The sequence below is a fragment of the Calypte anna genome, chromosome 1, assembly GCF_003957555.1.
Source record: "Calypte anna isolate BGI_N300 chromosome 1, bCalAnn1_v1.p, whole genome shotgun sequence".
Classification (NCBI taxonomy): domain Eukaryota; kingdom Metazoa; phylum Chordata; class Aves; order Apodiformes; family Trochilidae; genus Calypte; species Calypte anna.
In genome coordinates, this window is record NC_044244.1 from 186,674,929 (window position 1) to 186,691,082 (window position 16,154).

Below are 16,154 nucleotides of genomic sequence, written 5' to 3' on the forward strand. Positions count from 1 at the left end.
GCTCCTCTGTCTTGCATTCAGAGTGAGAAATGAGGCAAGTCCTGGGAGTGCTCTTTAGGAAACCTGGTGTTTTCACATTTTAATGAAACTGCTGCTGACACGGAGGGCTGAAGGATAGGTAGATCTGTCAGCCCCTCAGGCTTCTGCAGCCACTGGCACCATTTTATCACACTCATCAAGAGAGGGAGATGGAATGGCAGGAGCCTAAGTTTTTTGTCTCTTCCTTCAAATTAACAGCCATCAAATGAAGTTGTTTTAAAACAAAGACAGCAATCTTTATAAAGGAAGGAGAAGGCCCTTTGGTAGGAAGAGGGAAGACAGTAGTTGAGGTTGTGTGCTAGGGACTCAGTTAAAACCAAGGAGATGGTATCATCTCTGCTTCATTGTGCATTCACACCAGTGCCATGGGTTGTCACACAGAGGAAACAATCTGTTGTCATTCCCCTCCTTTCTGTGCCCAGTGACACTTGGCCCTCCCACACCAGATGCTGATTTTGGGTGGCATTAGTCATGTCCTAGGATGGGCAGCTTGGAAAAAAGAGATGCACTCCCACCATGTGGCCCACCCGAGGCTTTAACCAGCACAAGGGGGTGCAGGTCAGAGCCATTCTTCACACATTGCTTTTCAGTATTCAGCATTGTTTTCCATCAGAGTTCAGAGCTGTTGGCTTAGAAAGCAGATCCCAGGAGGCTCTGGTTAGGGATGCTCATGTTCTTGCTGTGTACTCTCAGCAGGAGGGCTTTGATCATATTATGTGTTTTTGACAGTCATGTCACCCACGTTGTGCCCATTTGTATTGAAGTGTTTGGTCCCAGTGATGTGGTTTTTATGTTGTTGTTGTTGTTCTTTCTATTTAATTATTTTTCCTTTTTTTCATTAAATATTTCATTCAGGTTGCCTGCTTCTTCATACCCTCCTACAGAAAAACTGGCATTTGTGTTGTTTGCTTTGTTTTGTTTTATTGCTAGAGGAAAATCTTCAAATTATGTATTTTGTGTGTGTGTGTGATTGTTATTTAGAAGTGACATGAATGTGTTTACACTGCAGACAATTTATGGGGAGGGTGAATCCCATATGAGGAGAGATGTGGGAGTTGCAAAGAAAACCTAGATAAATGTCAGTGGAAAAAGCTGAAGAAACTATAGAATATCCTGAAAGAAAGAGGATTTAAAAAATTACAGTAATTTCCTTTAGAATTTTGCATTAGTGTTTATGCTCAAGCATAAAAGGGGCAGATTGTTTTACTCTATTTCCTTTAGATCTGTAGAAAGCAATTGTTTTGTGAATGCAGCACTGGGGTAGACCTAATCTTATAGTGACAAAACTGGCTGGGTTCAGGTCTGGAAATGGGCCACATTCAGCATCTGCATGAGCTAAATGTGCCTCAGCTCAATGTCCCCCTCAGCATGGCTTATCTTTGAGAACAAATAGTGTCCTTTGAGAACAAATATTCACACTTTGCTGGTTTGCTTGGCTAGTTACAGGCTGGGAAAGTTGGGGTTGTTTAGCCTGGAGAAGAGAAGGCTGCAGGGAGATTTTATAGTGGCCTTTCAGTACCTGAAGTGGGCCTACAAGAAAGCTGGGGAGGGATTTCTTACAAGGGTATGGAGTGATAGGACAAAGGGTATTAGCTTTAAACTGGAAGAGGGTATATTTGGCTTAGATATTAGGAGGAAATTCTTCACTGTGAGGGTGGTGAGACACTGGACTGGGTTGCCCATAGAAGTTGTGGATCCCTCATCCCTGGAAGTGTTCAGTGCCAGGTTGGATGGGGCTTTGAGCAACCTGGTCTGGTGGGAGGTGTCCCTGCACAGGGCAGGGGGGCTGGAACCAGATGATCTTTCAGGTCACTTCCAACCTAAACTACTCTATGATTCACTTGGCACTGCTCCACACAACCTTTCACGCCCAGGCTCAAAGCTTTACAAGCTCAGGGGGCTCTAGACCATTCTCCCTTGTGTGGAGCCCATAGGTAAATGGGACATTCAGAGTCACTGCAGTGGAGGGAGAATGAGGTGAGGCATAAGAATTATATGGCAAAAAACACATTAATATATAAGCCTGTTGTATGCAAGTCTTCAGTGTCATTTTTAGCACTGCTCTATAAACTGGACATATAAATATAAGTTTATATGCGTGAGTGGGCCACCTATTATTGAATTCACCCAAATCTTCCTCATAGAAGCCCTTGGCATCAATTGCTTGTAGTTTTTCTAAGTGAGCTGAAACTTTCCATATCAACCTCAGGCTACATAATTTTGGGGAAAGATAATAAACATATGGCAACGAGACATGAACATTTAGACAGTTAAGATATACCAATACACAGGTATCTCCACACTAAAGAGACAGACAGATAATCACAAGTGTTTAATCTATCAGTTTAGGAAGTTTTCACTCCCTCAGCTGGGAATTGCCACTCCTTAGTGGAGGCACAGAGCCTGCAAGCATGCACGTACCTTGTCCTGAAGGATGAGGCAGAACAGGTTCCCTCACACCAGCTCTTTTTCTGGCTAAAGGAGTGGCAATTTCTTAAACTTCTCTAATTGGTTTCCTGCAGTTGTGTGATGATAAACAAAAGGGCTTGGCCTGTTGCAAGGTGGCTATTGCAGACTGCAGTCACTGAAAATGGTAATTCTTAAGTACAACAAATCAGTATGTGTCTCATCTTGTCAAAACCCTGATAGGAGTCTTCAGCATTCATGCTTATTGGCAGACTTATTTCAATAGAGCACAGGAAGCATTGGAAACTTGATGAGTATGCTGAAAACACAAGAAGGTGAGATTGCAATCAACCAAAAAAAGGGAGGGCATGCTGGCCCAACAGCCTGCCCTGATTCCAGCTGTTTTTGCAGTTTGAGCAAAGCAAGGCAAAAGGAAGAGAGGACAAGAAAGATGAAAGAAGGAAGGACATCTCTGGAGGCACGTGCATGAGGGAAAGGAGGTAGTGGCCTCTTCTCATCTGACTGCCACATTGTGTTAGAGGGAACTCAGGGACAGACATCTTTATATTCTTGGTTACTGTTTGGTGTACACCAAACATCATCAACTGTACAATAAAGAGACTTCTGAAACAGTGTTCTGGAAGCCAGTCTATTCTTTTAATGCCTTTAGCTTTTTCCCTTCCCTTATACATGCACATGCTTCCTACTCCTCTGTATCATGCTGCTGGCTCTGCAAGAGGAGGGGTTGGGTTGGACTGGTCTGCTCTGGCAGGGGGTTGAATTAGATGATCTTGAGAGATCCCTTCCAACCCCTAATAGGGGGGGCTTCAAACATGTGGTTCTGTGAAAGTAGAGCTCTGGAAAAACCTCAGGAGAGTCTTTGCCCAAGAACATTAGTGAAGGCTCTTTGCTGGCATCTCTCTGAACCAAGTATCTTATCCAGAAGGTATATTCTGAGGTCACTCCAAGCCAAGGGTGCCACTGTGCCCCTCTGGCTGGCTGAGGACTTGGGATGAAATCCCAGCCCTGTTAAAGTCACCTGGAGTTTTGCCATTGACTTCAGTGGAGCCAACTTTCCTGTTCTGATGCGGACATTTCACAATAATCCCCTCTGTTGAACTTTCAACACATGCATGTTATTTTCATTGCAAATAAACAAAATCTTTCTAAAATGGAGACTTTCATGTATACATTATATGTAAAAGATCACATTAAAAGTTCATCATGGTGCACATGGTAAAATACTAATAATCTATCCTTGAATTCTCTGAGAAAATTTCTGATGTGAACAAATGTCCTTGAGGTCTTTTTGCCTGAATATGCAGCAATCAGATACGCAGCCAAGGGTTTATTATTTTTTGCAGAATGCACACGCATTCCGAATTTGCCGTGCTCAGAAGCAGAGACAAAACGTTCATCTGTGAGCTTGGCTTTGGGAAAAGCCATCTCTGTGTGTCCAGACACGGGCCCTGGTATAACACAGACAGGAAATCAGCCAGACTGCCTCGGCAGGAGTCTGCCTCCAACACGTGCAGCAAGGAACAAGAAATGTCTTAATGATTAATCACTGTCAACCTTTGTTCTCATTAAAAGACACGATTGTGGGACAGGGCTGGTAATGAGGCTCTGTTCCTGGGTCTGTTGCTATGTGATTGTGCAAGGGGTGAATCTGAGCCTCAGACCTTGCAAGATTCAGCTCCCACTTTGCCCGATTTGAAGGAGTTGGGGTGGGGACGTTTCTAGGAGAGTGCCTGGTGGTGGCTATAGGGCTGGGCAGCTTTCCAGCAAGGCTACAAATGAATCACCAACAGCCAAAAATCAATTCACAAGGATCTCAGGAGTGAGCAGCTTTCTTGATGGTACTGAAAAGGCCAAGTGCTATAGAAGATTTCCTTAAAGAACTGCTCAAATAACTGGCTATCTATCTGTGGTTTCTTGTGGTTCTTCTGGCTTCTCACCAATAGTGGGGATTGGTTCCTTTAAGTTCTTTGATCACCCATTTTTACCTAGGAGATTATGCAGTGTCCTTTTTCTACTATTCTTATGGATAGCCTTTTGCAACACTGAGTAGCCAGAGAATTACCCTTTTCTGAAAATAGTTCTGGGGTCCACCTAAATTTAAGTGTGTTAAAAAAATGGGCCTTTTAAAGAGCCAGGGCTACCCTGCTCCTCCAGGGAGAGCTGCAGCAGCTGAGTTTGCTGAAACACTTATCCCTCTGCATGCTGAGGATCTGCTGCATCACTTGATACTCAGACCTGTGACCCCAGTGGGTGACTCCCAGCAATGAGGTTGCAGAAATCAGGTGTGGACTCCCTTTTTGTATGATCATTTCCAACTTCATAGTATCTGAAGGCATTCACCCATGTTTCTTATTTGAAATCCATCACTCACAGGAGTGACACAGCATTTGCTTCTTTTCCCTGGTTGGATGAAGGCACAAGTATTTCTGGCAGACAGCCTGGGCTTGTGAAATTGCAAATGCTAGTGTCCATGATTCCTTGTGTATGTGCCTTGGAAACATGGTTCACATTGAAATTTTTGTCCTGAGAGCTCAGATACTCATAGGAAAAAACCACAGAAGATGATCCCATGTGGCTGAGCCAACTTCTTACAAACACTCTGGGAAATATTTTGCTGTCTTTATCTGTCTCTCTTGATACTAGACCCAGAAAAAACATGCCTTGGGATCCTGCAAGATTCGTGTTTTTCAAATGCTATTTATACATATGAAAGTGATCTACCTGGGATGCGTAAAACTACTCTCTTGCAAGGTATAAGGAGAAAATCAGCCTACAACAGTATCTTCTGCATGATTAACCTGAGAGGCTTTTAGGTCACTCTGTACAGCACCCTCAGGAAGTGATCCACTACTGCTTGGCAGATCAAGGGGTGTTCATAATCACTCTTCCAGGCATCTTACTCAAGTGTGACTAGAAGCATCTAAAGTGGGGAGTGTAAAGGAATGTTCCTACCATCTAATCTGGGCTTCTTAGTTGTCTAAATTAGGCATCTAGAGCCTAATTATACAGCCCCTTTCTTCTGTACAGTGAAGGGAGAGCTCCAGCAGGCAGTTTAGAGAGCATCTGATCAAAGGTCTTAGTTAGAGACCTAAACATGAAGGAGTCTTACTTTTATGCTGTATTTTCCAGGTATAAAAAAAAGGTTGGATGAGTTTGAAGTGCCCAGGAAGATGCTTTTCACCCCCATTGGACTGAGGAAGCAATAATGCAAGGGAGAATCAGGCTGGCTATGTCTCTGACCATTCTGTGTTATTTCCAGCCTTGATATGTAGATCAGATCCTCAGCTGCTACAAACTGGTGTAATCTCAGGAACCATTTGGGGCTCTAGCAGTGTACACTGGCACAATAAGCAGCCCTCAGCTCTCTGGACAACAGTGAGAATTATTCCCCAAAATAAGAAAACCCTTTAGTTTTTCCACTATAAAAATGTCCTTACTCTACAGGCACTCTGCTGTGGTTCCTCTGTAGTTTTGTTTCCTTGTCTGAGTCAAGGACACAAGCAGGCAGTGCTTGGAGTCCAGGCATCCATGGAAGCCCCAGCATTTAGCAGATGTTTCACACCAGGAGGGTGAACCAGGATGGAGATTCACACCACGGGGTCACTGTAGGGCTGGGCTTTGCCACCAGCCTTGTACCACCCTGAAATGATGTGGCAGGACCCGGGTGAGCCATTCCTTGGAGTCCTCCTCCTCCTTTTCCTCCTCCTCCTTCTCCTCCCACTGCTCAGTGGGCTGGGTGGTTTCTAGCCAAATATCTGACCCACTGGTCCCAGATTTAAGAGGAGGAAACCCACAGAGATCCATATATCTCCACCATCCTCATTCTAAATACCCTGTTACACCAATTAATGCAACTGAATCAATACTTATGAGTGGGAACATCATGCACAGGTTTGGTCACCAGATGAACAGAACCCTGTACAGCTTTTCCCCTGGAAGCAGCTTTTTGTAAAGCAGCCATCTGGCACTGAGAAGGCTTCAGTGAATAGATCTGAAACCTTTTCCTTTTCTCTTTTAATTTTTTGCTTGTCTAAAGCAGAATTAATACAAAAGGTGAGTGCAAGTCAACACTGTCACTCCTGACCTGACAGAATGAGCTGCCCCAGAGAGGAACAGAAAAGTGGAGAAATTCACCCTGGTTCTATTGAAGGAAAATCTACAAGAAGCAGAAGCTGGTACTGTGACACAAATGCAGTTGCTCCTGGCTGGGAAGAGCTCTGTGGTTTACTAAAAAAATTGACCATTGTTTCCCTTCTGTCCCACCAAATTTATTCATCAATTCAAGGAGAAAGAGTCAAAAGGTTTGCTTATGCTTTTCCAACCAGTGTTCCTAGATCACTTCTGAACTACAAATTCAGAAATTCAACCTTGCAAAAGGCTTTCAGGGGCCCCTGACAAGTTTTGGAGAGAAAGGACATGAAAGGAAGGGAGGAAGGTGCACTTTGTTCTGGCAATGCAGAGCCCTGCCAGCTCTCTGCTTTCCAGAAATCCCTCTCTCCAGCCACACATTGCTGCTATTGCTCACTTATCCCAGGTAAACACAGCAACATCTTGCATTTCTGTGAAGCCTTTCTTAGATTCATAGAATGCTTTGGGTTGGAAGGAGCCTTAGAGACCTTCCATCAACCTCTTTTTTCTCCATGAAAGAGCAACACTCTTCAGAGTGGGGTGGGAGGATCCTGCAGTGCTGTGGGGTTGTGGAGGGAGAATGCTCAGCATTGCCCACAGCTCCTTGCCATGGGCTCAGCCCAGAGAGCAGCATTTGGTGGTGAAGATTCAAGCAGCAGCACGAGAGGTCCTGGCATGGCAGGGAGCTCTCAGTGAAGAGCTGCATGAGCCCAGGAGGTGGTGGCAGGGGCTTGCTGGTGTGGGGTGCCAGAGCTGGCAGGGCACAGGCAGGACAGGGGCTGGCCAGGCTGGTCCTGAACCATGATCAGATGGTCATGGTGAGACAACAAGCAGCATAATCCCCATATCTAAGAAGGGTCAGGAGGATGATCTGGGAAAATTACAAACCTGCCAGTCTGACCTCAGTCCCCAGGAAGCTGATGGAGCAGATCATCCTGAGTGCCATTCTGCAGTACTTGCACAACAACCAGGTGATCAGGTTGAATCAGTCAGCATGGGTTCATGAAGGGCAGGTCCTGTTTGACTAACCTGATCTTCTGTGATAAAGTAACCTGCTTATTGGATGAGGGAAGAGCTGTGGATGTTGTGTACCTTGACTTCAGCAAAGCCTTTGACAAGGTTTCCCACAACATTCTCCTAGAGAAGCTGTCTGCTTGTGGCTTCAAGTGCATGTGCTCTGCTGGATAAAAAACTGGTTGGAAAGCCAGGTCCAAAGAGTTGTTCTGAATGGAGTTAAATCCAGCTGGTGGCCAGTCACAAGTGGTGTTCCCTAGGGCTCAGCACTGAGACCACTCCTGTTTAACATCTTTATCAATGATTTGGACAAAGAGACAGAGTGCACCTTCAGTCAGTTTGCAGATGACACTCAGTTAGGTGGAAGTGTTCATCTGCCCAAGGGTAGGGAGGCTCTGCAGAGGGACCTAGACAGGCTCAATTGATGGACTGAGGCCAACTGCATGAGTTTCTCTGATTCTATTGCTCTGTGAAAGCATCAGAAATGGCCCAAAAGGGGCAACAGAGCTGTATGCAGCCAGATCATAATTCATGGGCATAGTTTGGGAAAAGGGGAAATGAATAAGAGGAAAGGGAGAAGGAGAGGACCTTTGTAGGTTTTGCATCTGACTGTAACCCCAGTGAACAGGGTGCAAAGCAGACATACCTAGAATGCTTTGCACCTAGAGCATCACTGTGCTGGAGTTTTGGTACCAGCGGAGTAGATGGGGGGCTGTGGTGCTTGGTGCTTGGATCGGCCCTTGGCTTCTATCCCTGCCCCAGATGGCACCAGGCATGGCCCTGCAAGGCTGCAGCTCATCTGCAGGGCTGGAGGGATGCAGTATGCTCAAGATATGCCAGCAGTGAAGCAGGAGTTGGGAGTGAAACCAGACTGTCACTTGTGATGCTGCCAGCCCATCCCTGACACCTGGCTGGCTGCAGGGATGTGCTTCTGGTCATGTCACCCCTTTGGAGGCAGAGGGTAGAGGGTTACAGTTCACATGCAGGGAAACAGCATGGTTTCACCCTGCAGATACAGACCCAGGGCTCCCCAGATGGAGGGATGCTGGGTTCATCTGCAGCCCCCTGGGCAGAGGCATCCCTGTGTGAGGAGAGATGCATGCCCCACTCTGGACTTTCTTCAGTCAGGAGCTTCTAAAGTCAAACTGCATAGACCACAGGCATGGGAACCCAAGCATGAAGTTCAGAAGTCCACCAGAAGCTTTAGCTGTGTGGAGATGCAGTAAAGCTGCTGCAGTAAAACCAGGCTTTGAGAGAATGAAGCAGTTCCATAAAAACAGGGTAGCTACAACCCAGTTCACCCTTCGTTGGTAGGGATGTTGGAAGACTTGCATTGTCTGCATTGTCAGAGCCCCACAGCCCTGGCAGTGGTGTAGCCCTTCTACTGTGGGATTTGAAGTGATGCAAGTGCAGGGGGAGAGTGAGACTCCAAATCTTCAGCTCACCATGGGTCAAACTGCAGTGAAGGTAATTCTCCCATTTCTTAGGAAACTGCTTCTTCCTTATCACATCACTACCAATGGAAGATCAGCAGGCAGGAGAAGTAAAACATTGTAGATTCATAGGCTCACACTGACATTTCATGAGCAGCAGAGAAGAGACCAAATGAAACAAACCAAGTTGATAATTTATACCATTTTCTCAGGTCCTGTTTGCCAAGCAGCTGTTGTGTTGTGTCTATTACAGAAGAGCTTTCTTTGATAGGTATCACAACTGGACACTACACAGTTCATCTTAAACAAAATTCCACCCCACAGCTTCTACAGGCTGGAAAGGGATGAGGGAAAAAAAGGTTGGGCTTTGTTGGCTTTTTTTTTTTTTTTTTTTGCAGAACTATGAAAGCACATTTGGGGGAGCCTGCATTATCTGTGCAAAAATACAACAGATGAATTCTATTAATGGCTGCAACATGTGGCTGGGTTCAAGCTGGAGTTGTCATTTGAATATAGAAGTCAAAGCCAATTTATTGTAACATATTTTTCTTTTCAAAATATTTTAAGAAAGACAAAAAAGTTTGCACAACAACTTGGCAAGCAGGTCTGTTGAGAGGAGGTATTTTCTATCTTGCAGCTAACATAAGGCCTGAAAAATGTGGCAGTGCCGAGCAATCCTGGATTCCTTCTGGAAATGAAAGAAAGCGTGCGGGATGTAATTGTGTAAGAGCCCAATAAATTTTGAAGAGTGGGTTTGTAACACTGCCTTGGGGCTGCAGGTGGCTCCAGAAGAAAGTCAAGTTTTTTATTTCAGTAACAGACGTCAAATACTTTATCTAGCTAGCTACGCACTCGTGTGGCCCCATCAAAAAGCCACAGAATCATTTAAAAATAGAAATACCCAAAGTGATCTTTGTGTTTCTTCCATGCCAGATGGTAGAAAGATAAGTTGGATTAGTTTGTAGTGTGTCTGTGTTATTGTGGGGGGGGTGGGTGTATTTTTGTGCTGAATACACTGAGCAAAAACTAAGGCACATCACAGCTTTCCTGGGGTGAGCAAAGTGATGAGGATTGGTGCTCCGTGGTCTTCAGAGCATGGTACTTGCTTCTCTGTTGGTGAGTCTGTATTTCCCTGCATGCTAGAAGAGTCCATGGAACAGAGCTTTACCCAGGTAGTAAACCAGACCTTGGGACTACACCTCAGCAATGGGGACAACTGCTGCATACTGGGGAGGATCAGACTGCTGCTGCCAGGGATTCCTGTGTTGGAGAGCAAATAGGCTGCTAACATCATGGCTACACAGAATTAAGTGGTTTGGCTCCTAAGGTGAACTGCAACAAACAGGAGCTAGAAAACAGGTTTCTCATGGCTGCTGTGACCTCTCCAGTGTCTCGTATTTTCTTTGTAGCTGAGTAGCTAAGGAATACCTGACTATCAGGTGATCAATTATATGCTGAATATTATGGGCGGTAATATATTTCTGTGTATGGACTGAGAAAACTATTTCCTACAATTAATAAAGGTCCAAATACTGAGCAATGGTGGAGCAAGTACACAGAAAACATATTGCTGCCAAGAGAAACCATAGGTAAAAGAAAATGAGCATCCCACTGTCATCCTATTTTCATTCTCATCCTGTATGTGCATGGTCTGAGTTCTCAAGTACCTTCCCCATCACCCTGTGAGCTGAGTTTTTGCCATCCCTTCCTCATGAAGCTGCAAACAGGGAAGAGGGAATGGATCAACATCCATCCCAAACGCCATAGAATCACAGAATACTTTGGGTTGGAAGAGACCTTGAAGATCATCTAGTTCAAACCCAGGGAGACCCTAAAGCTCTCTTCAAATGCCTGTCCAGTTACACATTTGCTTTACTGAGGAAGTAGACAATCTCTAAGCCTATTTAATCCTCCTGCTAATGGGAAACAATTAGCAATCTGTCAGAGATTACTCATGTCAGGGAGGTGATGTGATGACTGAAAATGGCACCATTCAACCCTCTGTAAAGTAACAACTTGCTGCTTCTGTATTTGCTAAGAACAGTTGCCACTTCTAGGACTGAGCCTGTCCTAGGCTCAGATTCTTGCTGCTGTTTGCCAGATGGTAGGAACCAGCAGACACTGAGTTTGTTCCCTTGTGATCAAACAAACTGCCATACGGCCCAATGGAAGTTTTCTGAAAGATCCCTGGTCCTTTACTTATAGTAATTTCCCAAGCTCCTGGTACAGCATTGAGGTTTTCCTCTGGAACCACCTGGCACATTTTCAGAGTCTTCTATGAGTGATGAAGTTACTCAATTGCATTCTTATTTTATCAAAGCCTTTGTATTGGTCACTTTTTCAGAGAGTCTGAGAGATGTGTTTTGTACTTGTGTTACTTGCATGAAAAGGATCATTTCCTTTGTTATGCTTGTTATTATTTTCATCCTTCACAAGCCATTTCTTCTGTTTCAGGATCAACACTCTGTGGTAGGCCAGGGATCTGGCCCCACTCCAAGCTCCAATTCTTGCTCGAATCCAAACACTGGAAGTGGTTACATGAACTCATCCCAGCAATCAATGTTGAATCAGCAACTGATGGAAAAGAAACAGGCTCTGCAACGGCAGATGATGGAGCAAAAACAACTCCTTCTACAGCAGCAGATGTTGGCAGAAGCTGTAAGTTTCCTAATTTCTTATTTTACGGGGGAAAGATCATCATAGAAACAATAGAAAAGAAAGCTGAGACAGAGGGAAGAAAGCCCCCAAAACTTCGAGGTCATTTTGGCAATGCCTAGACCTTTTAGAGTGTGACTTGTATTTTTCAGTGCTTTGCTAACTCCTTCTGAAACTTTCTTTGTTCGTATGAGGCAACTAAAGCACCCAAGCTACTGTGGTTTCAGTATGAGAACAGTCTAAACATATGCTTAATTTGAGGCACATGACTATTATCAGTGGTTTTCTCTGCAAGATGAGCTCAGGTACCCTGCTACACTTCTTCACAGAGTGAAGAACTACACTTCTACCACAGAGAAAAGTTGGTTGAGTTCCAGACACTGCAACCCAGGCAGCATTACATAAAATGCCTGTGTGTAAACAGGGATCATATACATTTATTTTAGCTTTCAGCACAAGTTTGTGTGCCTGGCTGGGATCATACACTACTCCCTCTTTCTTTGTTTTCTTTTTGCAGTTCCAGATATTTTTGGCCATTCGTCTCTCTCCCTGGTATCTGAGAGACCAGTTGGGAGTTTCTGGTCACTTTATGAGGCATGAGGGATATCCGTGCTCTTGTTGGCAGTGATAATTGGTGGAACCCACTGATTTGTTCCATTAGATTGGATTTGCCATTGATATTTCACAAACTGAGTCAGCTGAGTGAGCTGAAGGTGCTTCCATGTGCCATCCCCCTTGACTGGGGGAGAGTCCCAGAGCAGTAGCACACGCACTCTGCATCCTCATATTCCCCTTGATAGTTCTGCTTGCTAAAGCATAGAGACAAGAAGTCCTGGAAGAGGAGCTGAGCTTGACAAGTCTTTGGGGCAGGGAGAAAGAACACAGGTACCCTGTGGCAAGTGGGGAAGAGCTGCAGGGAGGACACTGGGAAAGTATGGAGGTGACACCACCACCTCCTTTGCTTCCCCCAGGCTGCAATGAGAGCAAACCCCCAACCTGTGGCTTATTTACCTCAACCTGCACATCGCTCCCAAATGCCTCTGGGGCAGATCCATTTGTGTTGGCTTGACATTTTGAATCCAAAATTTTCTTTTCTCTACAAAGATGTAGGCTCAGAAATACTGACAGGCTTGGTGAATGCCATTCAGCAAGTGGACAACACAAAAATGGAAAAACACTCATTTTTTTGTGGGGATATTTAAAAAAAAAAAATCAGATTTATTTTTTTAGAGATTATCTTTTTGTTTACAAATTTATTTCCATTCCAAAAACACAATTAGAAAACTTGAGTTTGAAATTAAGGATTTCATTTGTCCTCCAAGGGAAATATTTATTGACATTTTAATTTATGCAGAAGTAAACTGATTTCACGTGAACTCTCTGTGCTGCATATTTCTGTCAGAATTTTTAGCAGTATAAAAACCTAATTGCTCAAATACCTCTTTTAAAAAATAAAAAAGCAATTAAAATCACTCAACAGAATTAATTTTTTAACCATTCTGCCTTTGTTTTCGTGATGTGTGCATAGAAATACACATGAATTGCAGGTATTTCCTAGGAGATAACTTGTCTTTCTTCTTCACAAGGGTTCAGGTTGAGTGGTGTTAAAATAAGCCTTAGAAGTTTTAATCAGACCCCTCGCTCCCAAAATGCATTATGGAAATGCCTAAATACCACAAGAAAGGCTTTTCTCCCAGTGTTTTAAAGTGCTCCTGGCAGAAGAAAAAACAGATTTTTCATGAGAAGGTCCATTTGCATGCTTTTTTATGGCAGATCCCCAAATTGCTCTGATGGATATCCATCACCAACCAGGGCCTGACTCTTTCACCCTTATGAGCCAATTTTACTTCAAGAACTTGGATTTCTGTCTTCCCTTCAGTGGAGATGTGTCCCTGCAGGCCCAAAATAAATGACAGAAATCTGCCCTACTAATCAAATGTTTCTGCAATCTTTCCCCTCTGTTGTTCCCTAAGTGCTTACACTTCCAGTACAAGAGGAAAGACAGAACTTTGTGTTTGGGGGGGAAGGGGGAGGAAGCACAGGGCAACAGTGAGTGGCATGAAACCCAACCAGCCCAGAACTGTCCTTGCTAAACCCTGGCCATGTCTCCTGCTGGCATCCCTGGTGAGGAGCAGCACAGGGGAGGACAAGGCAATGGGGTTTGCTGATTTTTGTGGGAAATCCTGCAGTGCTGGGAGAAGGAGAGAGTGAGGGCTGGTGATGGCTGGGGTAAAGCATGTTAAAGGACAAACTGAAATGCTTGTTGCACAGTGAGAGGGCTCCATGGGAGAAATAAGATGATGATCATGAATGCAGCCAAGGGGCAGGTGTCAGCTTTGCAGATCTGGACCCCCACTGCTCCCCTAGCTGCATCCCAGCTGCATGTTTGTCTCAGACCTGCATATTTGCTCTGTCTCTGTGCTTTCTCTGAGAGCAAACCCAGCCACACATACAGGGAAGGAGGGAACCATGAGGAACCATCAGGCTTCTCTGTGTGATAAGCATGGTGAGAAAGGTGGTGTGGATGTCAAAGAGTATGGTGTACTGCAGTGCAGTGTGTGCAGAGGCTGAGCAGCTCTCAGTGATTTTAAGGAAAGTTAGACTAGACTCAGATACAATACAGACACAGGTTCACAGATACCTCTCCTGTCAACCAGACAGGGTGAAAGGAAGGAACACATTACCTTCTACATACTGAGAAAAGAGGCAAAACACAGAGCTAGGAAATCAAAAAGAAAAGCAAATTAATATATTTCTACTCTTATCCTCTAGGAGAAAATCACTCCACAAGATCAGCTGAACAGACACTTGACACGACCACCACCAGATTATAAAGACCAAAGAAGGAACGTGGTCAGCATGCAGCAAGCAAACCAATATCCTGGTAAGCATCCCTGGGCTAAATGAAGATTTTCTTCCTTGCAGCTGGAAGTTGACTTAGTAGAGCCATGCATGTACTGAGCACCAGGACCTCATTTTCTGAGTGTCCACTTACATAACTACAGAGGCAGTGGGTGGTGGCTGATGCTCTCCTGTGCCATTTGCCTTACTGTCCCCTGCCACTGGGAAGTGCTCAACTATGATCTGGAGAACCAGCTCATGGTTCACCCAGCCTGATGCTGCATGTCTCAGATATGGGTAAGAAGTTGCTGGTATCCCTTCCATTAGCACTGTCTGGGCAGCTGTGCACCGAAATACTCAATACAGAACTTTCTTCTCATCTATTCAACGTTAATCCATCCATATACATCTCTTATGTTCCATTTCTTTGTTCAAATGGTAGCTCATGTGCAGTGTGAGGACCCTTGTACTGATTTTTAAGTGCCCTGTATGACACCATCATGGGCAACCAGAGCTGCTATCTGAATTTTTGGTCTGTTAAATATGCCACAGTCATGGCCTCAGTGCTGCTCTAAAAGCAGCATTCCAGCAGCTTGGTCAAACAATAGGTTAAAAGCCCCTGCTTTCAGCCAGAACTGCCCAGGGCAGAATACACCCAACAATTCAGGACTAGGCCTTTGTATCAGCTCTTGTTTCCTTGGAGAGTTTACTTTTGGGAGCACAGGACTAACTGGCTTTTCATGCTGTTCATCATGCTAGTTAGCTGGAGGCTGCTCTGAGAGCAAAAGCAGAGTAGGGAAAAAAATACTGGGAAAAGAGAGAAGGTGGGAGGAAATGCAGCAGATGGGATCAAAGGATGTTCTTTACACTGCGAAGTGTCTATTCATTTAAATATAATAAGGATCCTTTGCCTTCTAGTTTATCTTTGTATACACCATTCTGAAGAAAAAAAAGATGTTTTGATTAGTTTTTTTTCCATAACTGTTGGCTCTGAAGATTCAGACAGGGATTTGAATCTTTACTTCCTATCTCTCCTTTGCAGCAAAATTTTTCAGCTTCTATCATGATTTTAACAAATCCCCAAGCACAGCTGGCTCCCATACCAGACCTCTGCCCAACTTGCTGGCAATGGCACCCAACAGCCCAGCTCCACATGGAAAGGCTGGGCTGGGCTGCTCAGGCAATGTCTATGCACTCCTTTGTTTTGATTACAAGTTCTAGCAGTGATAAGCTTCCTGCAGTCTGGAAATTGCTGCTTTCCAGCAAGTGTGAGTGTTTATCATCTTCAGTAAATTTGCACAAGCACCACTGGTGCCAGTGTACGAACCAATGGTGAGGGCAGAAGAGTGTTGGCTTGGTACCTCCTGTACTCATAAAACAAATACTTTGGCAACCCCAGCAGTTTGCTGGGGAATCCTGCAATTTGGTGTGTTGTTTAAAGGCTCATTCCTGGAATCAAATGATTAACTGAGATTGTTGGCTCTTATTTAAAAACAAACCATTTCTAGCCTGAGAGGGAAAATGGAAATGACTGTGGCCACATCTGTGAAAGGCTCCAGAAGAAGTAGATCACCACTGTTATGTGGCTCTTCTTCTTGTTCTTAATCTGATGGACTC

The 16,154-nt window shown here is 44.5% G+C and overlaps 1 protein-coding gene across 1 annotated transcript in view; it reads left to right on the top strand.

The window, feature by feature from the left end:
- MAML2 (mastermind like transcriptional coactivator 2) overlaps positions 1-16,154 on the top strand; it is a 211,938-nt gene that overhangs the window by 187,482 nt on the left and 8,302 nt on the right. The window contains exons 3-4 of the mRNA XM_030469203.1: positions 11,496-11,699; positions 14,469-14,580. Coding sequence (XP_030325063.1) covers positions 11,496-11,699; positions 14,469-14,580 — 316 coding nt within the window. The remainder of the gene's footprint in view (positions 1-11,495; positions 11,700-14,468; positions 14,581-16,154) is intronic.